Source organism: Mustela putorius, unplaced genomic scaffold (genome assembly GCF_011764305.1).
Source record: "Mustela putorius furo isolate JIRA1106 unplaced genomic scaffold, ASM1176430v1.1 tig00000127_pilon_pilon_pilon, whole genome shotgun sequence".
NCBI classification, from domain to species: Eukaryota; Metazoa; Chordata; class Mammalia; order Carnivora; family Mustelidae; genus Mustela; species Mustela putorius.
The window spans coordinates 5,783,704-5,811,080 of record NW_025421288.1 but is presented as its reverse complement, the minus strand read 5'-3'; the positions used below and the strand labels follow the sequence as shown (position 1 = coordinate 5,811,080).

Sequence of the window (27,377 nt, the reverse complement as noted above, 5' to 3'; positions counted from 1 at the left end):
GCTGCGAAGGGGTGCTTCTCGGAAGAAGGGGCACTTGATACCTTTAACACTGCACTGTGATCGCCGACCCCGTGCTCTTTGCTTTTAGGGCAAATAAACGCGTGGCGGGATGGGGGTGGGGGTGGAGGGCAGTGACTAAATGGCTTCTCCTCCTTTCCACAGGCTTTTGCAGAACTCAAGATTCATGTTTGCCAAGCAGTTTCTAAATAAAACGGGATGCTTTTTATTTAAGAACTCTGCAAGCAGCTGCCAAAAAACCACCTGACACCTTCCCCCCAGGGCAGTGGGTCGGAACTGGGCTAGATCACAGTCAGAGGAGGAGTCCCGGAACTCACGCAATGTGTTTCTGTTAGCGCGCAGCGCAGAAGGCAACAGAGCTTTCTACCACAGCAGGGAGGGACTTCCCGTGAGCCCGGATAGCTCAGTCGGTAGAGCATCAGACTTTTAATCTGAGGGTCCAGGGTTCAAGTCCCTGTTCGGGCGGACTGCTCTCTTTTTTTCCTTAATAATTTAAAAATAAGAATAAACTTTCGTCATCCGGGTTGCCTTCAGAGAAAAGAGTAAAATCTTTGAGCGCGTGGGTTTTGAGTCAAGACGCTTCCGTGAAAAGCACGACCTCAGCGAGGACTGACACTGGGAACCTTTGTGCAAAGGGCCTCCGGAAAATTTGCGGCGCACTGCTCCAAGTCATTAAATAGGCTGCTTTATTCTGCAACCACTAGGCAGGCTCCGGGGTCCCAACTACTGACTGCTGTATTCACAGGAAGAGGGAACAGATGCCTTCCAGGACCGCCCAGGCACCGCCCTCCGTCGCTGTTTGGGGCCGTCCCCGCTGACCGTGTCTCTGGGGTTCCCTCCTGCTAGGTGCCTGCGACTATGGCGTGCATCTTGCACCTATACGCCACTTTTCTATGCTTCTAGAGAATATGTCTGCACTCTGAAAAGGAAGAGACAACCATCTAGAAACCCACGCACCAAACAGAGCAGTCCCCTCTCTAAACGAAGGCTTCTCTCTACCCTTCCCTTGCAAATTGTGACCCTGAACACAGGGAGGAGTTGAGGTGGACATGGCAGCTTCTGCTGTGGGAAAAAGAAGGGTGCTAATTGGAAAGACTTCAAGAGGCTGGAATGGGGGCAAATCCTGGTGTTGCAAAAACAAATTAAATCAGCTAACAAAGGAAGGAGTTAACTTCTGAAAGGTATTGAGGAAGTTGGGTTGTGGACACAAGAAAAGCTTAGGCACGGGTTCCTCGGGAGGTAGAGGGAAGGGGCATCCTTGCTTCACTAGAGACTGACCCTGTCACTAGGCAACAAAGGAGAGTCTGCATTGATCTCCTTAGCAGGATGGAGGTGTAGGTTGAGTCACCTGCCCTCTTAGCTGATGGATGGTGGTACCCAGGGAGTCCTGATTAGTGTGGCAGATCCAGGATGGAAGGAGCACTCAAGAGGGAGGCTGGGCCTTCACCCTCCACACTGGAGTGCCTTACCCAGAGCCTACACAGACCCACAATTACCTCCCAGTCTCCAAAGTGCAGCCTCCTCATCAGGAGAAAGCGAATCAGAGCAACAGCATCCATCTTATGAACTTGTTATCAAATGAGGTAACAAGGCATACACAGTGCTTGTAGAGTTTTTCCCCAAGGTAAACATTCAATGTACTGTAGCTATTCTCATTATTATTATCCAATATTTAATATTGTTATTATATTGAATCTAGGGAGGAAACAAAAGATACCTGTCGAAACAGGTAAGGAACCATTCCAAAGAAACAGACTCCCAATAAGCCCAAGATGATAAGCCTATCCATATTCATGTGATTTGTGTTAGTTGGTATGTGCTGAAGGGACAGCAATGGTCACTGATCCAAGTAAGTGTACTCATTGGGCCAGTCAGGCTTTTTTCTTGAAAAAAGTGAACCAAGGGGTTCAGATGGCATCTCAGGGAGAGAAACAATGTGAGGAGCTATGTCAATTTTTCTTCTCTTTGAGGGAGTCCTTTGGAGAGTGATCCAGTGCACTTTTGGCAACCTTGAAAAGTGAAGTCTTTGCTCCAATCATTTCCTGACTGAAAAAGAACAGAGTGAGCTGGGACAAGGAGAGGACTGGGGGTGGAGAGCATTGCGATCTCCTGGTTCCCTCCTCCCTTCCCCTCAAGGTCACTCCCTCCGTCTTTCACCAAAGAGGGAAAAGTGAGAAAACAAAACAAAACAAAACAAAACAAAAAGCCAGAAAACAACCCTATGTCGTCTTGACCAAGACATTTTGGGCTTTGGAGCTGGACAGCTCTGGTTCAGTTCTGTATGAGATCAGTTACTTCATTTAAAAATTATCATATTATCAACCTTAGGGCAAGGATGAAGTGGGTGGAGATTGAATGAGACCATGTAGGTCAGGTCCAGGCACACAGTAGGCACTTAGTAAGTGGCCCTATTTACTCTTGTTGGGGAGGGCCCCGGGGAAAGAGAGAGAAAGCATTAGCGATGAAGGAAAGGGTTAAGATATAGGCAGGCAGAGGTAGGGGGCCCCTGACTAGGCTCTGAAACTATTCCTGGCAGGCCCAAGTGATAAGCCAGAGTGAACAAGAGATAAAGGAGTAGACCAGACCACCTGGCTCTGGATGTTAGGGAGGGTTTTTTTTTTTTTTTTCCCCGTTAGTTTTGTTTTGTTTTGTTTTGTTTTGTTTGCGGCTACAGTGTAATCACAGAAAATGATCAAACCTCAAAGAATTAAGTAATTAAGGGTGTTCTCAATAGTCCTTGCTCAAACTCCAAGATGGTGCGAGGATCTCAAGGCCACAAGCCTCCCAGGCAGTTCTCAGTAAAAGACGGCCACCAAAAGCCCTCCGTGGCAACCCATTCCGGACCCCTTCTCACTTCCCTTCTGCTCTCACCTTCACTTAATAAACTTTCACTTCGCTTTACCCTTTTAGAGTCCCCAAGATTCATTCTTTGACTCTGTGAGACAAGAACCTTGCAATCCTGTTAACATTAGGATAAGAATGCCAAATCTTCCTCCTAGGACAGGAATTAGTTTTCTCATCCACTGCTCTCAAAACCTGAGAGCTGTACACAGTATGATTTGGAAGGCGAAATTAGGAACTGAAAAAGCAAAGATAAGAGAAAGGTGGTTTCTTTTCCCCTTTGCTTTCTTTTTTAAATTTCCCCTAACAGGGTAGCAAGCGCGCTCGTCTTCGCCGAAATAGCTCAGTTGGGAGAGCGTTAGACTGAAGATCTAAAGGTCCCTGGTTCGATCCCGGGTTTCGGCAGGGTCTTTTGCCCACACGTCCCAGGACAGGCCAGAGAATCTGTTCCTTTGAGTAGTCTCCCTTGTGCCCCCCGATACGCCTGCGCAGAGGCCCTGCAGGTCTGCGCGTGCCCAGCCCCCCGCGCCTGCGCAGCGGCTTGGTTGGGTCGTGGATGGGTGGGTGGGGGTCTCTTAGCCTGTGTTTTCCTCTTCTGCGCTTGCGCAGCGGCCGTGCGGCTCTCAGCGCGTGTGCCCTCCGCTGCGCGTGCGCACCGGCCGAGAGGGTTTTCGTGCTTTCGTTCAGCACGCGGGGCGTCCTGCGGCCGTGGGCCTGGTCTCCAGCCCAGAGGGGCGGAGTGCCCCGCCCCCAGTGTAAGACTGCACAGTAGCCTCCCAGTGCCGTCAGCTCATAGGGCTCGCGAGTTTTTCTCGTGGGTGACAGACGTGCCCATGGCCCTAAAACGTCTGTCTATACGGATGGTTCCCAGCCGGAGATGTGACTCAGAAGCACGAGTCTCGGTTTGAAAGAGTCCTTGGAACCCGTTTTCTCACTGCGCCTTTAGTAAACGTGGCGCGAACGATTGCTCAGAGCCGAACGCGGCGCAGTGACCGCCAGGAGCGTTCCTGTCAGGTCAGGACTGACGACGGGGCTGCGGTTTTCTTGCGCATAGATCTATCGATGTGCCGGGTAGAAAAGTAAGTTTCAAGGAAAAAATATCACAGGCAAAAAGTCACATTCCAAAGTTGGAAGAGAAAGGTCCGAGCTTGGAAGGCTCCTCAGGTGGCCCTCTGCGCATGCGCTAGGTCCACTGTGGGTAGGGCCAGGCCTGGGGGGTAACCTGCCCCCCCACCCCGCACAACCCAGGTGTGCTTTGCCTACCCCCGACCTGTTCATTAAGAGGGGTGTGAACACTGTCTCAAATTTGTTTTTGGAATTTAAAATTACCTCCGCCCGAACAGGGACTTGAACCCTGGACCCTCAGATTAAAAGTCTGATGCTCTACCGACTGAGCTATCCGGGCTCGCTGGACAATAGGTTTCCTGGCCCTATGCGCAGTTCAATAGGGCACGTGTCCGCATTCTTTTCCTACTGAATTAACACCCTTAGTCCTTTTACTGATTTCCTGCGCGGTGAAACTGCAGAATCAAGCTCCAGTGCGTGTTTGGCGGGATGGAATCCCTTTTCTACCATCAGAGACAGACTGTAAAGAGAGTATCCGCCTGCCTCTCCTGCCTTGTCCGCGGGCCGCAACCCCCTCCCCGCCTCCACCTTCCCTCCCGAAAGAGCTGGCATCCTAAAGGGTCCGTCACCAGAGGAATTCCCTAGATTTAGGACCTCTCCGCGTGCTTTTGGCCGAGCAGCGGCATTTTTAATTCCAGTGCTGGTCTTTGAAAAGTCCCGAGTGGTGATTTACGAGTAATTAAATTTCCACTAATCTATTCAACAGGCGTTCATCGAGGGCCTGACGCTCTCCAGCCTTTAGGCAAACTGGGGCTGCAAAGGCCCAGTCCTGGTCCTCAGTGCCGCGACAGGACGCGCTACCAGAGGCACCCGATCCAGCTCTTTGACGGTGGGAAACTGGCTTCGGCCGCGTTACCCGGCCGACACCAGAAGTAAGAGGCAGTAAAGTCTTCCAGGGGGGTGGGGAAGCCTGAACTGAGCTATGAATGGTGACGGGGCCCCTGTAGACTGGGAAAGAATTCTACCTGTTACAGGGTACCTTCAACACCTGTATGAGGATCGATCTTTCCTCCTCGAATGTTTCTGCTGGGAGGCAGACACCCTGTATGTCCCCAATGCCTGGCCAGTGGCTGACACGGCTCAAACTCTCAAAACTTCCGTGGCATGAATGAGGGCCATGGGTCAAGGAATGCTTTTAGTCAAGGTTCCGAGAGCAGAATTTGTTCTTGGGAGTTTTTGTTTCGTGGAGAGAGGAGGGGAACATTCATGTCAAGGTGAATGACTTCCACAAATGGAATAAGCTTGGGCTTGAAAAAGTTCTATACCACCCTCTTGTGCTACCCCGTTTTCTTTATGTTCAAGTGCTTATTGCCATCAGAAATTCTGTTTAGTTGCTAATTTATAAACCACCTCTTCCCATCACTGTGTGCTGTAAGTGCTGCTGGACAGTAATCTTGTTGGTGAGGACCTTGTCTTTTTTGTTGTCCTTATTTTTTCTTTTACTTAAAGAAAAAAAAGTTTGCATTCCCATAACCTGAGCGTTTAGAACAGTCGTTGGTGCATAGCAGGATCTTAAGAAATAACCGTTGACTCATCTCAAAGGTTGAAGGTTTTTACTACATAGTGTGTCTCCCCTCCCCCTGTCCCCAAGGTATAGTTGTACACAGACCTTTCATTTCAGTTTTCCAAACCACCAATTCTGAATTTGTTGCTAAAGGTTCCGTTTCTGGCAAAAACATTAACATTCAGATTAAGACAACATCATTGCCCTGTATCCATCTGGCAAAAACATTAACATTCAGATTAAGACAACATCATTGCCCTGTATCCAGTCGGAGGTCCCAAACTGTTTGCCACCTTTAAGCCTTCGGGAAATTTAGAGAGAATGGTTTTTTTCTGGAAAAGCAGGGATAACCTTTACCAGAAGTGGGGTTCGAACCCACGAGGATATGAATCCATTGGATCTTAAGTCCAACGCCTTAACCACTCGGCCATTCTGGTACCCTTCGTGTCGCTGTTTTCTTTTACGCAACTTGACCAATACGAAGCTGCTATCGTTTCAAAACAATTAAAAATTTTCATTGCCAACGTAAAAGAACAATATAAGGAAGGGGAAAAAAAAATCCCAGTAACATATCACATCATGCTGATTTTTCCATCTTCGGTCACTAGAGACTCTGGGGCCCCCTTCAAAGCCACTGGAAGACTCAGGTGGCGGGATTCTTACCACCTTCGCACGAGAGGACACAACAAGGAGCTGGGAATGAGTTTCTTTCCATCGCGGGGGAGTGGGATGCGGAATTTTTAAGTCGGTTAAGGTGTTCTTTTTTTTTTTCTTCCCTTCCTTTTCCTTCGTCCTTTTCCTTACCAAAACAAAAGCGACTCTGGTGGGACTCGAACCCACAACCTTTGAATGCCTTCATCTGTCTAGAAGTCCAATGCGCTATCCATTGCGCCACAGAGCCAGGCACCGGCACCCCCTCCGCGCCGCTTACATCAAGGCAGGCGCGGCTCCTGTCCCCGGACGCTCGCCGCGGCCACGCCCGTCTGCCTCTCCGACAAGCGGTGGAGCCGGTGCGGCCAAGGAGAAGCGTGGGTGGGAGCTGCGCTGGCAAGTCCGAGATCTGAAAGTGTGTCTCCGTAAGCGACAGCCGGGCAGCAACTCCCAGTCTCGGTGCACGTTGGAAAGAGAAAGGTCTTTGTGTGCAGTTCTTCCACCCTGGAGAGCTGGTGCAGCGCGCGGTTCCATAGTGTAGCGGTTAGCACGTCTGCTTTACGCGCAGAAGGTCCTGGGTTCGAGCCCCAGTGGAACCAGGGGGTCGTAATTATACCTTTTAGCGATATTTTCAGGTTTCCCTTTGCCAGCCAGGTCCTGAATTTTACTCGGGGAAGCGAGTGGCGCTGCGGTTCCGCGCCCCGGGCTCGGCGCTGCGCCCGGCCGCGTCGGCTCCAGTCCGACAGGCGCCCGCGCGGATCCGCCGCCGAGGCTGCCCCCGTGTGGCGCCTCTGGGGAGGTGCAGGCGGTCGACCCGGCGTCTGTCTCAGCGCGCCTCTGCGCCTGCGCCCTCCGGACCACCCTGCAGTCCGGCCTCTCAGTGCCTGCGCGGGGTCTGAGCTTACTTGCTCCTTCCTAAGCCCTGCTCGGGCCACCTTTTAAAAGCTGCCGCCACCGACTCAGTGCGGGGGGATAGTCGGAGGGTTACCCCCCTCCCTTGCTGATTAATCCTACTCCACTGGTCTCATTATTTACTGGAATTAAAAATCTTTTTGAAAAATTATATATGCCTGCTACGGAATTCAGAGAGCCCCACATGTCTTATAGTGATGCCCCCCTCTGACCAAGCTTTTCTCTTTAACCAAACGACCCGAGCTCTGAGCCTGCTTCTCCACGAGGCCTGTCAACCTCGCCGTGATGACTGGAACTAACTGCAACGCTAACATGGTTTTTAGGCATTCCCAAGGTGACCCTAGGTCCACCTGAAGTGCTGCCTGAGAGAACTGAATGAAGGCTGCCCAATTTACTGTTGGTTTCAGCCAACACCTGAGCACAGGACCCCCAGTCTCCCAACGTCTGTGGGAAGGCAAAGAGCCCAACTTTTGTTAGAGTTAAGGACCACGTGGGGTTTATGTAGACCAACTCCCCCGTTTCCAGATTTTTTGTTATTTTCACTCCCCTGACTCTACTGAGCTCCAATCACACCCTCTACTATTCCTTCATTATTCTTTAAAATGCCCAGCCACTCTGTACAAATCAACGCTGAATGCAGTTCATGCTGGACACTTGTCCCTCTTGCAATAGCGTATTACTGATTAAAATCTGTGCTCTCCCTTTTAACTGGAGTCCAGCTTTCTCTTCAACACCTCCCACCTGTTAACCACTAGAAGTTTCTTTTGTGACCCTTCAGGGCTAGTCTTTGCGTTCTCCAGTACAGGCGCGCCCTTCTTTATCAGCCAATTAGGATTTTCGTACAAAAGATAGCATACCATAGGTACTATTCCCCTCCCCCCAACGATATTCTGGGAAGAATTCATTCACAGGAAGCGAAAGGATGAGCAGACTTATGAATGAATGTATCACGATTGTTTATACCATTTGATGAACCATTACAGACAGTGCTGGTGGTGGATTTCCTTGTTCAGTGGTTTGGGGGCGGATCAACATAAAGAGTAATAATAGCAAAATCTTGACTAGGTATTTCCCATGTGGCTAGGCAGGAGTCTCAGTCGGCTCAGGTAACACTCAAAATGATTGTATTATTGTCTAACCCATTTGGGAGATGAGGAAGAAGCATAGGGAGGGTAAGGGATTGCACAGGATCATACTGGTCAGGGACAGAAGAGGGTATCACCTAGGCAGGCAGGGTATTGCCTTTTTGTCTTAGAAAAGGAATTACTGGGAATATATATGTTATATTTCTGTGAATATTGCTACTTTCACCTCCAAAGGGCTTGGACAATATTATACTCCCACCAATGTGAGAGTGCTTGCTTGACTTCAGTCTCAGATAAAAAATATTAACATGCTTTTGGGTCTCTTTGCCTTTTGAAAGGGGAAGATGTTTTAATTTATATGTCTTTCATCAGAGTAAGGTTGATTATTCATGTGCTTAAAAAACATTCTCTTTCCTCCCTATCTTCCTTTTCCCCTCCCTCCCTTCCTTCCATCCTACGATCTGTTCTATCCTTTTGTCCAAATTTCTATTATATTGGTAATTTTTAGGTGTTTTTATAAATATAGACTTAGATATATTTCGCAAATGTGTTTCCCAGACTTAGCATTTGCCTCTTGATTTTACTTTTGATACTTTGTGCAGAAATTTAAAAACTTTTAACATAGTCAAATTCCTTATCCTTTTATTTAGTTTTGAGGGGGAGATTTAAATTTTCTTTCCTAGAAAATGCTTCCCCTTTCTGAGATTATGTTCCAAAAATGGTGCTGTATTTTCTCCAGGTTATTATTTACTTAAAATTTACCTGTTACACCTTTGGTCCTTTTGAAACCTCTATAACTGGGTGCTATGGTCTGAATGTTTATGAGCCCCCAAAACATGTATGCTGAAAGCTAATCCTCAATGTGATGGTGCTGGGGGTGTTGGAAGGTAGAATAATACCCTTATCAGTGGGATTAGTGCCCTTTTATTTATTTATTTATTTATTAATATTTTCATTTATTTGAGAGAGAAAGAGAGAGAGAATAGCGGGGGAGGAGCAGAGGGACAAGCAGAGCCCCTGCTGAGCAGGAAGCCTGATGCAGGATTCAATCTCAGGACCCTGAGATAATGACCTGAGCCAAAGGCAGACACTAACCAACTGAGCCATCCAGACACCCCATGGATTAGTGCCCTTTTAGGAGAGTCCCCAGAAAGTTCCCTCATCCCCTCTGCTATGTAGAACAGCAAGAAGACAGTGATCTATGAACCAGTGTTCTTACCAGACCAAATCTGCTAGTGCCCTGATCTTGGACTTCCCAAACTCCAAATCGGTGAGGTAGATTTCTGCTTCTTATAAGCCACCCAGTCTGTGCTATTTTTGTTACAGCAGCCTGAATGGACTAAGGAACTGTGTAAATTATGCAAGGGCCCCTGTAGAGGGATTTTGTAAAGCACTCTAGAAGACCCTTTTAACATAAATTCCAAAAATTAAAGGTCCTGTCTGTTATTTGGTCTTTAGGTTCAAGTTCCTTAATATCCTTTCCTTAGAACTTCCCAGAAGCTCTGCTGGTGTAGGTTTCCCCTCTGATACTACTTTGGCTCATCAAGCCACCTTACTTCTGCTTTTCTGTGTCTCACAGGCTGGGTTCATTTCCTTCTCAAAAAGAGCATAGCTTTGGGTGGTCTGGCATACTATAGAAATTCACCCTGTAGAGTCCAGATCCAAACTGTGGGTTCAATCCCTGGTTCTGTTTCTCTTGGTTGTGTGACCATGGCACAGTACATAACCTGCTGTGCTGTGTGACATTGGGTTAGTTGCTTAACTGTTCTGTGCCATGATTTCCTCTTCTGTAAAATGAGGATCAAGCTCAGCTTAAGATTCTGGGGAGGATTTAGCAAATTAATGTATGTAAAGCATTTCAATGAAATGCACATAGCAAGCATTTAACAAATGACATCTATCATCATCATTATTATTACTGATTTGGTGGATTAATCTGGTGAGTTTAGGGAGAACAACATGGTTCTCTCATAGGGACATTTTTAGAAAATGATAAGTGCTAAGAACATCATCTCTTCATTTACTGGCCTCTCTTCTAGGCTTGCAGGGTGATGTAGGAAAGACATTAGGATTCAAAGCCTACAGCCAAGAAAGAATTCTTGAGAGTCTTTGGTGCAAAAAGGTGGTTTTATTAAAGCATGGGGACAGGACCAGTGGACAGAAAGAGTTGCATTGGAGTCATGAAGAGTGGCACATTATGTACTTTCAAGTTGGGGAGGAGGGTTTGGGGGTAGTATAAGCCTCCCAGGTATTTTGGAAACAAGGTTTCCAGGATCTTGAGGGGGCTAGCTATTGTTAGGAAAGATCATTTGTTACTGTTTAGTAAAAACTCAGGCATGAGACCCCTCAGATATACATCAGTGGGTCATATGTTTGGAGGATGATTGCCAATATGCATCTGGGGTCCTAGAGGTAGAGATAAAGGAAGTTTACAAAGACAATTTTATAGACTTACAAGGTATTGGGGGTTGGGCTAAGATTGCCTTTTGCCCTTAGCAAAGGATCAACATCCAGACAGTTGAGTTCCTAGAGGAATGTCACTCTGCCTGTTTCAAGGACTTGTCAGTGGGCTATAGGGAGCAGGGAAATTTAATAATTTTACTTCTACTTTTGTTTCTCACATCACAGGGACAGTCTTCTCCCTCTGTCTCTTTACATTGTCTGTCCTCCATCTGCATCCTTGGGTCCAAGTTTCCCCTTTTCATAAGGGCACCATTTTATGGCACGAGGGCCCACCCTAATGGCTTCACGTTAATGTGATTATCTCTATCACAACCCCGTCTCCAAATAGGGTCGTGTTCTGAGGTCCTGGGGGTTAGGACTCCAATAGAGGAATTTGTGGGAGGGGGGACACCAGCCATGGCATAACTTGTCCAAAGCAGAGCATGCAGTGTTGCCCAGAAACAGGATCTGCCCTGTATTTCCCTTCTTGGTGAGCCATCTGCTACCCCAGCACCCCACCCTAGCCAGAGGCCCAGCACTTTTCCCATTTCCTTACCCCCCCCCCATCCATCCACACCAGAGCTGGCAGGTTCTTTTCTCTGTTTCTCTCCTGTTCCACCCAGCTCAGGTCTCACTCATCTCCTCCTTGGAGGGCCAGGCGGCATCCCTGTCTCCAGTCCTGTGCTTCTCAAAGGGACCAGAGCGACTTCTCTAAAATGCAAATGGCACATCCCCCTTCCCCTCTCCACCCTCTGAGGTGTGGTCTCCCTCTCCAGCCTGCCCCTCATCTCATTTCTTCCTTCCCTGGTGCCTGGGGTGCCTTTCCTGGTGCTTCTCCCCACTTCTCACTGCCATCTTTGAAAAGCAGCTACTCCTATCCTTGACAGTTTGGAGACACTTCTGCTACTTTCCTGACTTCAGCCTGGGCATCTGCACAGCTGGAAACCCCTTCCAGTCCCCATTTAGTTCTGGGCATTAAGGAACATGAGGTCAGGGCATCTTGTTAATTCTTCTCTCTTCCCCTCCCCCAGCCCCTGGTACTGTTAAAGCAAAAGTCATTCTGACACTTCTTAAAACAATAAGAAAGACTATTCAGGCCCATTGCCATATGTGTCATGACTGTTGTCATAGGGGACAGAGCCTGGACTCAATTCTGAATACAGTAACGTCAGCTGGAGACCTACAGCCATGGAGCAGGGCTGGGGAAGGGGATGGGTGGAAAATTACTAAGCAGAGACATCCAGGTCAGGGGATTCGCAGTAAACTGACATCACAAGATTCTAGGTGAAGGTGGGGCAGGGTGATCCAATGTCAAAGTCAGGGGACGAGGAATTTGATGTGATATTGATCAAAGGTGATCAGATGCCAGGAGTGGGGAGAGTCTCGCTAAGCTGACTCTGCAGGATGGTTGGGAACGCTGGGCTGAAGAGAGGTTGGGGGTAAGTGCAGGTGTAGAGAAGAGGAGGGGGCTCTTGGGAGCATGGCTCAAAGTCTGGCCGAAAGAGAGGCTTTGCTGGCACCCCACCCAGTTCCCAGTCTGTAACAGGCCCATGATTCGTGGGCATTGCTTTTAACATATTTCTGAGTCATAAAAGGCCTTTCGAATGGTGGCGTCTTAAAATTTTACTCTTCTTGGAGTTAAATTTAATTCAGTTTCTTTTGTAACTTTTCCACCAAAGAGGAAGCTCAGCCTTTTTGGAGTTTGTCTTTTGAGATTTTCAAACAGAGCACCCACTTTGCAGAGGAATGTCTTGTCAGAAATCTATATTTCAAGCTTCCAAAAGACAGGGTTTATTATAGGCCTGAAACTATCAGATATTTTTTTCTAGAAGATATAGGAGAAAACCGTTGTGACTACTGTTTAGGCAAAAATTCTTACATAGGACACAGAAAGTGTCCCTAAAATAAACAATGAATTTAACTTCATCAAAATGTAAAAACAAACAAACAAACTTCAACTTGTCTAAAAATACTCTTAAAGGAAAAGACATATCACAGACTGGAAGAAAAATATTTGCCACAGGCTTATCTCGTAAGTCTTGTATTGAGAATTTATTTAAAAGTCCTCTTATGAGGGGCGTGTGGGTGGCTCAGTGGGTTAAAGCCTCTGCCTTCAGCTCAGGTCATGATCCCAGGGTCCTGGGATTGAGCCTGCATAGGGCTCTCTGGGCTCTCTGCTCAGTGGGGAGCCTGCTTCCTCCTCTCTCTCTGCCTGCTTCTCTGCCTGCTTCTCTGCCTACTTGTGATCTGTCTGTCAAATAAATAAATAAAACCTTTAAAAAAAAAAAAGAACATTGACTTTCAAAAAAAAAAAAAGTTCTCTTATGATGTCTTATGATAAGAAAACAAAGAACCTCATACAAAAATGGTCAGAGACCTGAACAAACTTTTCACCAAAGATGATATACACATGGCAGGCAAATGTACAAAAAGATGCTCAAAGTTATTAGTCATTCTGAAAATGGACAGTAAAATTACACTACACACTTGTTAGAATACGTGTAAAAAAAAAAAAAAAAAAAAACTTAACGCTAACAATGCCAAGCGCTGACAAGAATGAGGAGTAACTAGAATTCCCGAATGTCGCTGGTAGGAATGCAAATGTTATCGCCACTTAGGAAAATAATTTAGAAATTTCAGTAAAAGTAAACACACTTATTTTACCAGCAATTCTACTTCTAGGTATTTATCCAAGAGATAGGAAAGCATATATTTACACAAAGATCTATGTGTAAATATTTATAACAACTTCAGTCATAAATTCTCCAAAAACTGGAACCAAACGAGATATCCTTGACTGGAGAAGAGATAAGCAGACAGTGGTACGGCCAGGCCCTGGAAACCCATCAGCAAGAGAAAGGAATGAGCTTCCAGTGCACACAGGAAGATGGATGGATCCATTTCAAAAGCGTTATGCTGGGGTGCCTGGGTGACTCAGTGGGTTAAAGCCTCTGCCTTCGGCTCAGGTAATGATCTCAGGGTCCTGGAATCAAGTCCCGCATCAGGCTCTCTGCTCAGCGGGGAGCCTGCTTCCTCCTCTCTCTCTCTCTGCCTGCCTCTCTGCCTACTTGTGATCTCTGTCTGTCAAATAAATAAATAAAATCTTAAAAAAAAAAGGCGTTATGCTGAGTGAGAGAAGCCATAAAGAAAAGACTACGTGATAAAGGATTGTGTGGTTATGACTTTCTGGAAAAGGAAAAGTTACAGGCACGGAAGACAGACCAGAGATAGCATTCTGGAAGCCTGAGCAGAATTTGACATAATGTCCCAAGATCTCACACAACTGAGGATGTACTGAGGATGTTTTTGCCTGTGCAGGAAGAGGGTAGTGTGAGCATGAGGCAGCTTTCTGAGGTGATGGAAACACTCAGCATCTTGATTTTAATGACTGTTACTTGACTTCCTATCTTAGTCAAATCTCATTGAACTATACACCTTAAAATGGTGAATATCGTGTGTATAAATCAGACCTCAATGAACAAAAAAGATCAGATTTATAGCACGGTGCAGGCTTTCAATAATGAAAACAGAATCAACAAACATAAAGAAGTACTTGTTGGAAGAAGGATGGAATGAAGTGGAAACTGGATTTCGGGTTAATATTGATAACAGTTTTTTTAAAAAAAATTATTTATTTGAGACCTAGAGAGAGCACACAGGAGGGGCAGAGGGAGAGGGAGAAGTAGACTCCCCATTGATCAGGAAGCCCCACATGAGTCTCAAAAGGGGCTCAATCCTGGGACCGTGGGATCATGACCTGAACTGAAGACAGATACTTAAACCTCTGAACCACCCAGCCCCGGCTGATAGCAATTTTATGTTACTATAACTTTGTGGGTAATTTTTGTGATCTTTTTACATTTCTTGGGGCATAGTTGGACAATAGAAGCTGATGATACAGCAGGCTGAGTCACAGGTGTACCAAACCTCCAGATACAGAAGGGGTCTCTATGCAATTGTGTTTAAAGACTCAGAAAAAAAAAAAAAAAGATTCTTCAGTCGTAATTTTTAAGAAGAAAAAAAATTACTTTGTGGGGGGTGAGGAGAAGGAATATGGTTTCAGGGCATCAGAAGCTCTACGTCATTTTCGGGCTATCGATGGGAAATGAGAAGTGAGACAGACTAAGTCAGAATTGTACAGCAACTTAGTGGCTGCCCAGTGTAACTTGAGAACTTGCAGAGTTTGGAGAGCACGCTAGTCCCCCCTCATCCTGAGAGTCAGGGGTGAGCAGGGCGGGCAGGCAGGGTAGAAAGTATAGAAAAATCGGACACAAAGAAAAGATGAGGGGGAGGAGAGGAAGAGAGAAACAGTGGGAGCCTAGAGAGAGGGAAAAGAAGATGGAGGAGGAGGAAGGCAGGAAGAGGAGGAGAAAGAAGAGAAAAAGGAGGAGAAAGGAGACGCCACTGTGAAGGGAGGTGTCCAGTGTTCTTTGCAGTTACTTCCGGTGTCACTCATCGGTGTTAGTTTTTAACCAGCTTGCCTCTGAGCTTTCCGTCTTCAGGGCTGACCTCTCTTTTGACTAGTTGTATATTAAACAGAAAGTAAACAATAACGGCTTTAAAATGGTTTGGTGCCAATTTTCATTTCTTGAGCCAAGGTGAGTGTTGCCTTTGACCTCAGTTCTTTTGCAAAGGCACATGGTTTTACAAAGTGACTTTTCCGTGCTATGAGGTTGTTCAACACACGGGGCTGAGGAGGATGTGAAAGCCCTGGTCCTTAGGGAGCTCTGCCGTCCCCTGTTTTCGTGGACTTTCAGCCTGCTGCAATCCCCTAGTTTATCTAGGTCGACGGACCCCCAGGGTTTGGAACATGGCTCCTTGTAGTGGCTTCTTCCTGTCCCCTGAGTGCTGACATCGGGCAGAGGTAGTAAAAAAGGGACCAGAGCAGGGTCTGAGGGTTTGGTAACTGGAACTGATGGCTCGGAGGCTTCACAAAGTCCAACCAGAGAATAGGTCCCTGCCCAGTGGTTTCCAGGCTCTTTTCATTGAAGTACATGCTCATATCTGTGTTTTATTTACATCAAGACGGCTATACTCAAGTCCATATCCAAAATAAAGGTTTGGGGAATTAGTGCTTTTTTATTATTTGAAGGATTCTGTGCTTTTTTATTCTCCCCTAGACTATTCAGTTTCATTAACAACAACAACAAAAATGCATGTGCAGACCTATTGATGGCACACGCATTAACTTTTCTGCAGTTTGTAAAACACTGACCTGGAGCTGGGCCCCCAGAGTGTTGTGAGACAAAGGCCGCTCCCAGCAGGACCACCCAGCAGTGAGTGGTTCCTGATATCCGTGACAACTCTTGAATCTCCCGGAGATGGTGCCTGAGACTTTGCATTTTAACTACATACCTAGGCGATTCTGTGCTCACCCAGGTTTGGGAACCACTGGCCCCGGGGGGAGCACATAAGCTGCTCCCAGCAGAGGTTTCCAACTGCGATCTATGGAGCCCTGAGGACTAGAGCGGATGCCCCTCGGGGAGACATCTACTGAGCTGCTCCTCCTGATCTTCATAAAAGTTCATGTGCCAAGTCGTTTCTGCTTCTCAAAGAAAGATCTGAAATTTGGGAGAAAGAAAATGCATGTGATAAGGGTTTTGAGTCTTCATCTCCTTAGAAATAAGTGAAGTTCTGTCTGCCAAAGGGAGAATCACGGAAAGGGAATGGCTCCCTTTAGTGGTAAGGAAACGTTACAGAACACTTTGCTTCATAGACACTGGTCCTATTTCAAGGGGAGCCTCTTTAGAAATGCAGCTTCCCAATGTGGGAGATACTGAACAGTTTAGCAAAAACTTAAGAATCTTGTATTAGAATCCATATTTTGAAAGATTGTTGTCAAACAAGGCATGCTTATCACCTCCAAGGAGAAGAAACTTTTTCTTGGGAAATGGATTTTAATGTATGCCAATTGTCTCTAGAATACCATAGTCTTTTTCTTTTTCTTTTCTTTTCTTTTCTTTTTTTTTTTTTTTAAAGATTTTGTTTATTTATTTAGAGTGAGAGTACAAGCAGAGGGAGGGGCAGAGGAAGAAGGAGAGAGAGAATTTCAAGCAAAATCCATGCTCCTTGTGGAACCAGATGTGGGGCTTGATCTCAGCAGATCAAGCATGATCTGAGCAGAAATCAAGAGTTGGCCACTTAACCAACTGAGCCATCCAGGTGCTCCTAAAGTATCATAGTCAGGGTGCCTGGCTGGCTTGGTGGGAAGAGTATGGGTTGTGAGTGCGAGTCCCAGGTTGGATATAGAGATTATGTAAATCAATAAAGAAATCTTTAAAAAAATTAAGTATGGGAGGCACTCTGCCTTCGGCTCAGGTCATGATCTCAGGGTCCTGGGATCAAGCCCTGCATTGGGCTCTCTGCTTAGTGGGGAGCCTGCCTCCCCGTCCCTGTCTGCCTGCCTCTCTGCCTACTTGTGATCTCTGTCTGTCAAATAAATAAAATCTTAATAAGCAAATAAACAAATAAATAGATAAATAAAAGTACCATGGCCTTTTAGGAACACTAGAATCAATTAATTGTCTTATAAAAATATGTGTGTGTGTGTGTGCATGTGTGTGTGTATTTTAAAATGAACTACATGCTATATATTTTTTTCTTGTACTGAGCAGTCTATATGTAAGCACGAATATGTGTATAGACAGGAGACACACATACACACAAACATATTTTTTTCTTGTGAATCCTCAATTCATTATTTGCCTTTAGAAAATAAAGACGAAATGCTAAAAAAAAAGTATAAGGAAAGGAAGTTTAATTTTTAAGAAAATCTTGACTTTTTTAAAATAAAAAATGATTTGCAAGTGGTGGTAGGAGGATGAAGAAAATAGGTGAAGGGGATTAAGAGTTTACAAACTTCCGGTTATAGAATGAATAAGTCATTGAGATGAAAAGTACAGTGTAGGGAGAACAGTCAATAATATTGTAATCACTTTACATGGTGTCAGGTGGAGAGTACACTTATTCTGGTGAGTGTGGTTAATGTACAGAATTGAGAATCACTATGTGGTGTATCTGGGACTAATATAACATTGTATATCAATCATGCTTAAATAATAAAAATTTTGAAAAATGATTTACAAGGAAGAAAATATCTACTACTGTTGACAAAAGAACATACTGGTTAGGGCAGAATATGATTCTGTATTCTGGTTCAAAGGGAAGTTTGAACTGTTCTTGCTGTTTTTGATATGTGAGTGATTAGATATAAAAGTCAAGGCTGAAGTCAAAACTGAGGTGAATGGTTTTAATTCTAGGCAGGAGGTCATAATCAGCCCCAAAGAAGCAAATGCAGATTTTTCAAAAGATCTTCTGACTTTAGTAAAGCACCCTTGAGTCAAGGATCTGGCATTAGCTAATGTGAATTTTGTTAATAAATTCTGCCTTGCTTTGTTGTGCAGAAATGTTCCATCCTTCTGTACCTGGGTCTCCTGGGCTACCTTTGACAGCCTGGGCTTGGACTCACCCCTCATATCCATGCACTGCAGTTTTCCTGTTCTACATCTCCTCTAGGAGGACACCTGGTGCCTTTGACTAGTCCAATAAGCCAATCCTCTGAGAGGTACCACTGAGGATAAACTCAGAGATGCCCCCTCTCCACCATCACCACCAGCAGCTTGCTGTGACCATCCAGAGATATATCTAACTTCCAAAGTGGTGGCATTCTATCTAACTTAACCCTATGAGTTATGTCTAACTTACAAAATATTCCACAATAGGGATATGGGGCCAGCACCGAGGGAGGAACACGAGGCCGTGATAGAGATGTTTGGGATTGGCTATATTTTGGAGCAGGTTTCCCTAGCTTGCGTTTTTCTCAGAATCAGGCTATAAAAATGGCTCTTTACTTCCCTTACTTCACACATCCATCAGAGACTGCATGGGAGAGAAGACTGAGATCCAAATGCAATCCGAATTTTAGCTAACTACCAATTTCATTTATTGAATGAAATTGACAAATTAACAGGTTGTCAGAAGACCAACTCAAATATGATATTGTTTTCTTAAAAAGGAAGCCTGGATAATGAAAAGTCATTTATTCTTCAGCCTTTGCTTCTTGTGGACTTGAGTCAGGCACATTCCAGCAATGGGCACAGGATAGGATTCCTTTCTCTGGAGGGCTGGCTGGGAATGAATGCCTAGGAAATGATGTTGAAATTCTTAGAGGGGCCTGAAGCCTAAGGTATCTACTCCTTGGTCTGATGAAGACATGCAAGCACCTTTTGTAATACTACAATAGAGGAGAAATTTTTATGGATGAGCTTATTTCAGACCTTAGAAAATCCAGTATGAGGCAGCAGGACTAGTGAAACATGCACTTAGCTGAGGCTCAGATATCTCAGATCTAGCCGTGCCTCTGCCATTCATTAGCTAGGGAAGCTTTGATAAAGCATGAAACTTACCTCAGCTCATAGTCTTAGGGTGCCTGGCTGGCTCAGTGGGAAGATTATGTGACTCTTGATCCCTGGGTTGTGAGAGGTAACTTTCTCACAGAACTTACTTCCTCACCTGTAAAGCTCACCTGAGGTGTTTGGGTGATGTAATCTTTGGAGTCTCATTAAGAGCTGACAATTTATGGGTCTGAGACTCTTAGTTGTCAACAATCTCACCAAGATAAAACCTTTCAGAAAAGATTGTTTCAGGCCACCCTTATTAAAGGATGCTGCTGAGGGACAAAGGGAGAACTTCGGTCTCAAGATGGTCTTCTACTGTGTTGTGAGGAAATACTTTTCAGTTTTGACTTTCAATCTAGATTTCATAGCATCTATTCTTTTTCAGAAGGTCCAAGTCTTCTCCTCAGTCTCCTCATGGATGACTTCATTTCCTGGTTCCTCAGGGTGTAGATCATGGGGTTCAGGACAGGGATGATGACCGTGAAGGTGATGGATACAGCTCTGTCCATGGGGAGGGCAGTGAAGGGCCGGGCATAGACATAGATACAGGGCACAAAGTGCAGGGTCACCACAGTGATGTGGGAGGTGCAGGTAGAGATGGCTTTCCTTCTGCCCTCCCCAGCGTGAGACCTCAGCATCATCAAGATGACTGTGTAGGACACAAGAAGGAAGACAAACCATAGTGTAGAGATCAAACCATTGTTGGAAATCATTAAGACCTCAAGAGCAAAGGTGTTGGTGCAGGCGAGTTTGAGGATCTGGGGGACATCGCAGTAGAAGCCATCAACGACATTGGGTCCACAGAAGGGGAGGGGCAGCAACAGGGAAATCTGCACGATGGAGTGGACAAAGCCCCCCACCCAGGAGGCCACAATGAGGGCAGTGCATCGCCCCCTACTCATGATGGTCACGTAGTGCAGGGGCTTGGAGATGGCCATGTAGCGATCGAAGGCCATGACAGAGAGAGAAAAAATGTCTGCCCCACCGAGAAGGTGGAAGAAGAACATCTGAGTGATGCAACCATTGAAAGAGATGGTCTTTGTCCTTGACAGAAGGTCCACGAGGACCTTGGGAGCAGTGATGGAGGAGAAGCAGATATCCAAGACTGAGAGATTGCGGAGCAGGAAATACATGGGGGTGTGAAGGCGGGACTCACAGGTCACAGTGACCATGATGAGGATGTTTCCCATTACAGTTGACATGTACACCAAAAATAACAAAGGAAATAAGAGCAAACTCAGCTCTCGGGACTGGGTCAGTCCTTGAAAAATAAATTCTTTCACTCTGGTGTAATTTCCCTGCTCCATTGTATCATATTTTTTCTTCTTCAACTACCTGGGGAGAAAATAAGAGTGGATTTCCAAGGGAGGTAATTAATCGAAGCACTGAAATCAGCATGCTATTAAATTCTTACTAAAATTTTTTACAGTTGCATAATTTTACATATTCTATATCCTTCTTGAAAAGCCACTAGGTGGTATGAGAAGTGAGGAGAATAGTTTTGTTTTGCAATGAATACTCCTGTATCTAATTGTTAGGAATTTGGAAACACACAGGGGAGAAGTATAAAACACGGTCTCATGGAAGCTTAGAGAATCTTCTCTCATACTGTTTTACAGTAGACAATTTGGCATAGTCTGTGCAAAATTTGATAGTACTTGATGATCATCACTGTTAAGACAAGAAGAAGTTTCCAGTTTGCTTTTCCCCCAGGACAAACAGGTTGCAGCTGCTAACACGATTTGAGCACATGCTGCTTTTGTTTTCAGTTTTTCTTCTCCTTGGTGTCTTCTTCTCTTTTGTCCATGGGACTTGGCAAGTGATAGCTACAGTCCCTGCTCCTCATAATGCCCTTGGCAAAGACTTTATCACCTGGGTCACAAGACAAATGCCTTTTTCTTAGGCTCACTCCCTTCTCATCACCTACACTTGGATGGCACTTCCTCTCACCTCGCTATTTGCAAAAGCTTCAGTTTTGTGCAAAAATCACAGATTTTAGAACCAGTAGATCTGAATTTGAATATAGAATCTGTATTAAATGAGTAGGTAGCTCATTCATAGCTGACTCTGAGTTTCTGTTTATCATCAGTGAAAGTGGGTATAATCATGTTTGTGTCATAGGGCTGTGAAGTTTGAATGGGTTTGTTTCATTCTTTAACCGGAGTCTCTTTAACCCGCATTCTTTAACCTGCAGACCACAGGTCCCTTCACACAGCAGCTGCTGACATTTTGCAGGGCCCGTCTTCTCTATCGCATTTATTTGGGAGATGCTGTTACGCTTTTTCCTACGAAAGATAGTTTTTTGAAGTAATTACAATGAGGACCAAATGTAGCATTTAAAAAGCAGATGTGTCTCATACAATGGAGTATTATTCAGTTCTAAAAAGAAATGAGCTGTTGAGGCCATGGGAACAGAGAGGAACCTTAAATGCATATTGCTAAGTGAAAAAAGGCCATCTGAAAAGTTACACACTGTATGATTCCAACTATATGACATTTTGGAAAAGGCAAACTGTAGTAGAAAGATGAACGGTTGCCAAGGGCTGGGGTGTACAGGTGGGGAGGGATGAGTAGGTGAAGCACAAGGGATTTTTAGGGATTTTTATACATGGCTCCATGCATTTGTCAAATCCACAGAACACATAACACTAAGAATGAACCGTAATACAAACTAAGGACTTTAGTTAATAAATAAAGAGAATATTTACAGTAAGCACTGCTTTAGGTGGCTTTTGCAGTTTTGTCAACTGCTTACAATAAAATTGCCCTTTGTAGCTTGCTCTCTCTTAAAAAAAATCAGCTTTGTTAAGGAGTAACTTGCATATAATAAACTGCACATATTTAAGGGGCACAATTTGATGCCTTTTGACAAATACATGCACCTGTGAAGCCGTCCCTATAATTAGGATAAGGAACATCTCCATTCACTCCCTGTGCTCTGGAGAACTGTGGAATTCTTTGCACATAATGACTCTGCCCAAACCTCTGCACAAAGACAGGACCCAAGTTTATCAGGCGCTGGGGCAGCAGAGGGCTGTGTGTTCAGGATGTCTCCAGCCTCCCGTTAAAACGCTTACCTGAGAAAGCACAGAGCTGCCAGGAGAATTTACTGTCTGTTCCAGCTGACATGTGGACATATGGGCCCCTGACCTCCCTTTCTCAGAGCATTTACTAAAAAGGGCTTTCAATCATGAACATGGATTTCTTGCAAGGCAGTTTTTCTCAGGCACCTGAGAACTGTTCCTTTGAATGTGCTCATCAGGAAGAACCAGCCTCTGTCTCTTTGTCTACGCGAGGTCAGAATCCTGACTTCCCTAACTGCCGGCTAACAGACAGAACAGAACTAGTCTCAGGGATGCTGACTGGCCCCTTGCCATCATTCTCTTCCCGGACCCTCCCCTTTTGCTCTTTCCTGTCCAGAATGCCTGCTGTTACCGTTGTGCAAATGAAGATGGAACTCACTTTTTCCCCAGCTCCAAGTACTTACTGGTCCTTGTCATCACTTAAACGAACGGCCGGCGCTGTTCGGGTCTGACACTGGGTTGTGCTGCTTCCCTCAGTATTCCCTCCACACTGATGCCAGGCCAGGCCTGCTGTGCGGGATGGGGCTCTCTGCTCTCACCGGACTTTCTCTCTCATTTTCTCTTCAGAACAGAACTGCTCCTTCACTAACTTTCTGTTCTCTTTCCTTTGAAGCCCAAGCCACAAACACTCATTTTCTAGGCTTTCTGCCAATGATCTATTGACCCGTCAGTAACTCTCAGAGAATTTCATTGCCTTCAAATCTTTTTTGTTTTTAAAAGGGCCAGACATCTTCTTCAGAGTAAAGATTTTTAAAAAATCTTAAAAATAAAATGACCAAAGCACATGTAGTGTTTTAGAGAAAGCACAGAGGATTTTGTTTTATTTTGATCTATGGCATAGAGTAATGTGGTGCAGAGGAAGGATATCAGGTTGGGAACAGGAGCTCCGGTTGCCTTCACGGATCGACAGTGGAATCCTTAAAGGCAGTGAACTCCAGGAAGGTCATTCCTATCATCAATGAAATGGGAGCATTTGCTGCCTTAAGTCCTTTTGAAAGTAGGCAAGGTCTGCACAGCATCGAACAATATTAGGTGGACCCATTGATCTGGGTAATTTCTAGGCCTTTGGAGATTTAATGCTGAATTATTCTAAATAATATAGCCTCAGTTACCTTATGACTAGTCAAGACTGTGTGTTCTACCCATTGCTAACAGTTAATAATCCCAATTAACCTCAGATTGTTTATTGATATTTAACTAAGAGCTGACTGGTGGTGGCAAGAACAATTGCTGATGTCAAGAATTCTCAGGGGCAGTTGGTCATAGCTGTTGAGAGAATGGGCTTTGAAACCCACATGCATGAGGTTCTGTGCAGATGTTAGTCATAAGCATGACCAGGTCATCAAAATCATCAAGAAATACTCCAAACATGCTCTTCTGAACACCAAAAATGTGCTCCTCTGTGCACAAAAGGGATGTGGAACTAGGAACCTAACACATGGAGAATGGGAGGCTGACAGAGAGCCCCAGTGTATGGATATGTCTGCTTGGAACAAAAAAGAAGAAAGAAAACAGAGAAGTGTCATTTATATGTTGGATTTTGTTTTTGTTTTTGGCAAGAACAAACTCAAGATCCCAAAGTTCTTCAGAATCTTGTCTGGGTAGAACCACCTTAATAAATCAGGCTTACTGAGTGGCATGGAATCCCCAGCTTGGGGGAAACCTCAGCCCCACTGTCTAGCACACATTGCCGCCCCCATTTCCATCTCTTTACAACTGATTTCTCTGTATGCTCTTCAAGCCACCTTCCTTGTATCAAAGAATGTGTTCCTCTTCTCGTCATCACTATGGTTTCTAGCTTTAATATACATAATAGAATATACAGGAGCATTGTTAATATTCAAAACACTTTTGTAATTCACAGTGACATTTCAAAATTGCTGGGACATGGCCCCATATGCACAGACACACTAGCACACCTCAAAATGAAATGACCTCATTAAAGGTCCCAAACTCGAATCCCTACCTGTTAGAAGCAGAGCTAGCCATTTGGCTGCATACACTGGCCTTAGGAGACACTAACTGTCAAGGAATATTCTCCTTTAAGGAAGATATGCATCTGAGGGTTGGTTGGGTCAGGATCTTCTTTCTTCCTGTCAGAGGCAAAGGGCAGCTCCAAGAATCGTCTCTGTGTGGTGAGACGATCACAGTCCTATCACGCTGCCTTGTGGTGTCCCTACATGAGTACGGGTCTCTCAGCCCCAGAACCAGCAGAAGCTCACCAAAGGGAATTATTGTTGGATGTGGCTGCTAACTCAAATAGCCAGACTTTCCTTTTGGGACGAAGCTCCCTGGAGTGTTATTAAGAACTCATGCAGTGGAGGACACACTTTGGTTTTGCAGCTTTCCTAATGTAGGGGAGGAGATGAGTCCTCCTAGACCTTGGGCTTAGAGCCCAAATATCTTTGCCTGAAGGGCTCACAGGGGACAAACAGGAGTCCGCCTCCTTAAGAGGTAGGAACTCAGGGAAAATGAACAGAATTCCCAGTAGAGTGTATTTCAGCCCAATTTTCCCCAATTTTTTCCCAACTCATTCCAATTTTTTTCTTTCTAGGCCGATGGTTTGCTTGTTGTCCTATTGATATACATCAGAAGCATCATAAAGATTGGGAAATGCATTTCTCTTTGTTTTCCACCAAACTTCTCCTATGAAGAGGGGATATAAGCAAATAAAAGATATGTTGGTACTATTCACTCATCAAATATCCAACTGTGAAATATTTATTGAGCATCTACCATGGACTGGGCCCTATGGTTCCAGAGGTCCTAAAAGCAGAAAGTTGCAATTTGCTTCTCATCTCATTCCCTATATCATTTTTGAAACCTTGTCTCTCACCATAGATCTATGGGTGGTCTCACTTGGACATTGCATACCTCCAACTGAAAATGTCTACGGTAGGGGTGCCTGGCTGGTTGAATTGGTAGCTCCTGTGACTCTTGATCTTGGGGCTGTGAGTTCAAGCCCCATGCCAGTTGTAGAGAGTACTTAAAAATAAAATCTTTTTAAAAAGTTTATCTGAGGGGTGCCTGGCTGGCTCAGTCAGAGGAGTATGTGACTCTTGCTCTTGGGGTTGTGAGTTTGAGCCTTGCATTTAGTGTAGAGATTACTTAAATAAATAAACAAAAAAAATTTAAAACATTAAAAAGTTGATCTGATCTGATCATTTGATCTGATCATTGTTATTAATAAATAAATTCTTCTCTTGCTGTGGCTGGCACTATTATCTGCTTGTCCCAAGGGCTCAGTAGCTCTGAATCACCTCTGACATTCCTCACTACCCATTTTCTTTTGTCTCTTGTAACCTTTTCTGAATAAATTAATTTTTAGGTTTCTTTCATAATTTTCAATAGTTTTTCATAATTTACTTCTAGAATTTTCCAGTCCTGGCCCTGATATTCATGCTTTTGTACAATCCCCTCCTCTTGTGTGTGGAGGGAATTTAGTGACTTGCTTCTAATGAATAGAGTACAGCAAAAGTGATAGGATGTCACTTTCAAAATTAGGCTATAAAAGACTGACTTCTAGGGGCACCTGGATGGCTCAGTGGGTTAAAGCCTCTGCCTTCAGCTCAGGTCATGATCTCAGGGTCCTGGGATTGAGCCCCACATCAGTCTCTCTGCTCCGTGGGGAGCCTGCTTCCTCCTCTCTCTCTGTCTGCCTTTCTGCCTACTTGTCATCTCCGTCAAATAAATAAATAAAATGTTAAAAAAAAAGACTGACTTCTATCCTGCTGCACACTCTTTTGCCTTGATTGTTCACTCTGATGAAGTAGGCTGCCATGTTGGAGAGGTCCACATGGCAACGACCTGAGGATGGGCTCCAGCCAACAGCCTATAGGGAACTGAGGCCCTCATCCCAATAGCTCATGGTTCTGGCCAGCAATCCTATGAGTGAGCTTAGAAGTAGATCCTTCCCCAGTGAACCTTGAAATGAGACAATAGATCCCTGCTGACACATTGACTATCACCTTGTGAGAGACCCTGAAGCAGAAGATTTAGCTAAGCCTTGCCTGGTTCCCAACGCACACAAACTGTGTTTTTTAAGCCACTAAGTTTTGGGGTAATATGTTATGGAGTAAGAGGTCACTAATCCAGTGCTGAACTGGAAGTCTTTTTTATTGAATAAGAGCTATGTTGAGAACTCTTTCAAACTTGAAAGAGTTTGAGTTTCTCAGAGAAATCCAGAGTGACGATATCACTCCTAAACTAGCTGGTTTGCATATATTGATATGTTTACTTGCTTAAAAAATACCATGGGAATTTAAAATCAACATTCCTTACGTAGAAAAAAAGTCACAGATGTTAGGACCAAGCATATGTAACCTGTGTAGGATAAGCTAGAATCAGTTTATTTGTAATACCTAAGGATATGGCTCTACCTGGAGAAAAATATAGATTAATCCAAGTAATTATGTGATGTCATATTGCAAGAGAAGTAAATTTAATGGTGCTTTCATGAATTCAGTTGCTTTTCCCCACTGTGTTTGGTCAGGTTGTTTTGCATGTCTAAACAGTCCAAGTGAAGCTTCATGGGCAAATTTTGCTGGGTTGCTGTCATTTGTAGGATCTTGTACTGGGGAACATAAACTCTGATTGTACATATCTTTGGTTACCTAAAAATCCACCCAATCACAAAGGTTTTGCTCAAGGTGAAGTCAACATAGAGGTAGAAAATAAAAAAGAGGCATCATTGTGAAAAGTACATAAGATCTGGAGAACAATGATGCCAGAGCAAAGATGGAACCACTTAGTATATGGTCATTTGGTCTGAAGATGGATCTAGCCTAAGACAAATTTATGTCTTTATTGGAATTTTAATGCTTGGAGAAGTGTGTCTAATATTGGAAAATAATTCAGAATATTTTTGAGTGGTAAGAACAGAACAGAACATAGAAAAGGACAGTCAACAAAGAAAAATCAATCATCTCTGTAGGACCTTCTAATGTATTAATAAATGTTCATTTACAATTAGCTGATGGCGACTGTAGGGTTAAGTGAAGGTTGTCTTCTCTAAGGTTGTCTACTAAGCCAATCTCCTCTGGGCACTTAAGTCCAGTGTTTTAGCTATTGGGACCTGATATTTCAGTTTACTGTCACTCTAATTTCCAGGATTACCTTCCCCTTCCTTTAAATTAAATTTCCTTTCCCCAAATTTCCTCCATTTTGGTTTGATTCTCTGTATATTCCAAGGGTCCAGCAGTACTTCCAGCACATCTACACGTTAACAGAATCCTCTTAGAGACAAAGTATAGTCTTTGTGATCTAATCCATTTGTGATTTCTTAGCACAGAATCATAGATGTGGAAGAGATCATTAGAGT

At 44.6% G+C, this 27,377-nt stretch overlaps 1 protein-coding gene and 6 non-coding genes across 8 annotated transcripts; 3 read left to right on the top strand and 4 right to left on the bottom strand.

Annotated features, from left to right (window-relative positions):
* The first annotated feature begins 410 nt into the window (after positions 1 to 410).
* TRNAK-UUU lies at positions 411 to 483 on the top strand. Its single transcript has one exon. It is a non-coding gene; the product is annotated as a tRNA-Lys (tRNA).
* Positions 484 to 3,191: 2,708 nt separating this feature from the next.
* On the top strand, positions 3,192 to 3,264 carry TRNAF-GAA. The gene has a single exon. It is a non-coding gene; the product is annotated as a tRNA-Phe (tRNA).
* A 927-nt stretch (positions 3,265 to 4,191) lies between these two features.
* On the bottom strand, positions 4,192 to 4,264 carry TRNAK-UUU. The gene has a single exon. It is a non-coding gene; the product is annotated as a tRNA-Lys (tRNA).
* Positions 4,265 to 5,842: 1,578 nt separating this feature from the next.
* Positions 5,843 to 5,925, bottom strand: TRNAL-UAA. The gene has a single exon. It is a non-coding gene; the product is annotated as a tRNA-Leu (tRNA).
* A 378-nt stretch (positions 5,926 to 6,303) lies between these two features.
* Positions 6,304 to 6,389, bottom strand: TRNAR-UCU. The gene is given in 2 exon segments: positions 6,304 to 6,339; positions 6,353 to 6,389. It is a non-coding gene; the product is annotated as a tRNA-Arg (tRNA).
* A 276-nt stretch (positions 6,390 to 6,665) lies between these two features.
* Positions 6,666 to 6,738, top strand: TRNAV-UAC. The gene has a single exon. It is a non-coding gene; the product is annotated as a tRNA-Val (tRNA).
* Positions 6,739 to 17,365: 10,627 nt separating this feature from the next.
* LOC101679332 (olfactory receptor 4D9-like) lies at positions 17,366 to 22,644 on the bottom strand. 2 transcript variants are annotated; one of them, XM_013044709.2, is made up of 2 exons: positions 22,437 to 22,644; positions 17,366 to 21,259 (listed from the first exon to the last, which is right to left on the bottom strand). In XM_013044709.2, the coding sequence occupies exon 2, from the start codon at positions 20,279 to 20,281 to the stop codon at positions 19,346 to 19,348; it is 936 nt and encodes a 311-aa protein (XP_012900163.2). In that variant the 5' UTR covers positions 20,282 to 21,259; positions 22,437 to 22,644; the 3' UTR covers positions 17,366 to 19,345. The 2 variants fall into 2 exon arrangements, with proteins under 2 accessions (XP_012900163.2, XP_012900164.2); XM_013044710.2 differs by having other exon boundaries at positions 22,462 to 22,644.
* Between the last annotated feature and the right edge of the window lie 4,733 nt (positions 22,645 to 27,377).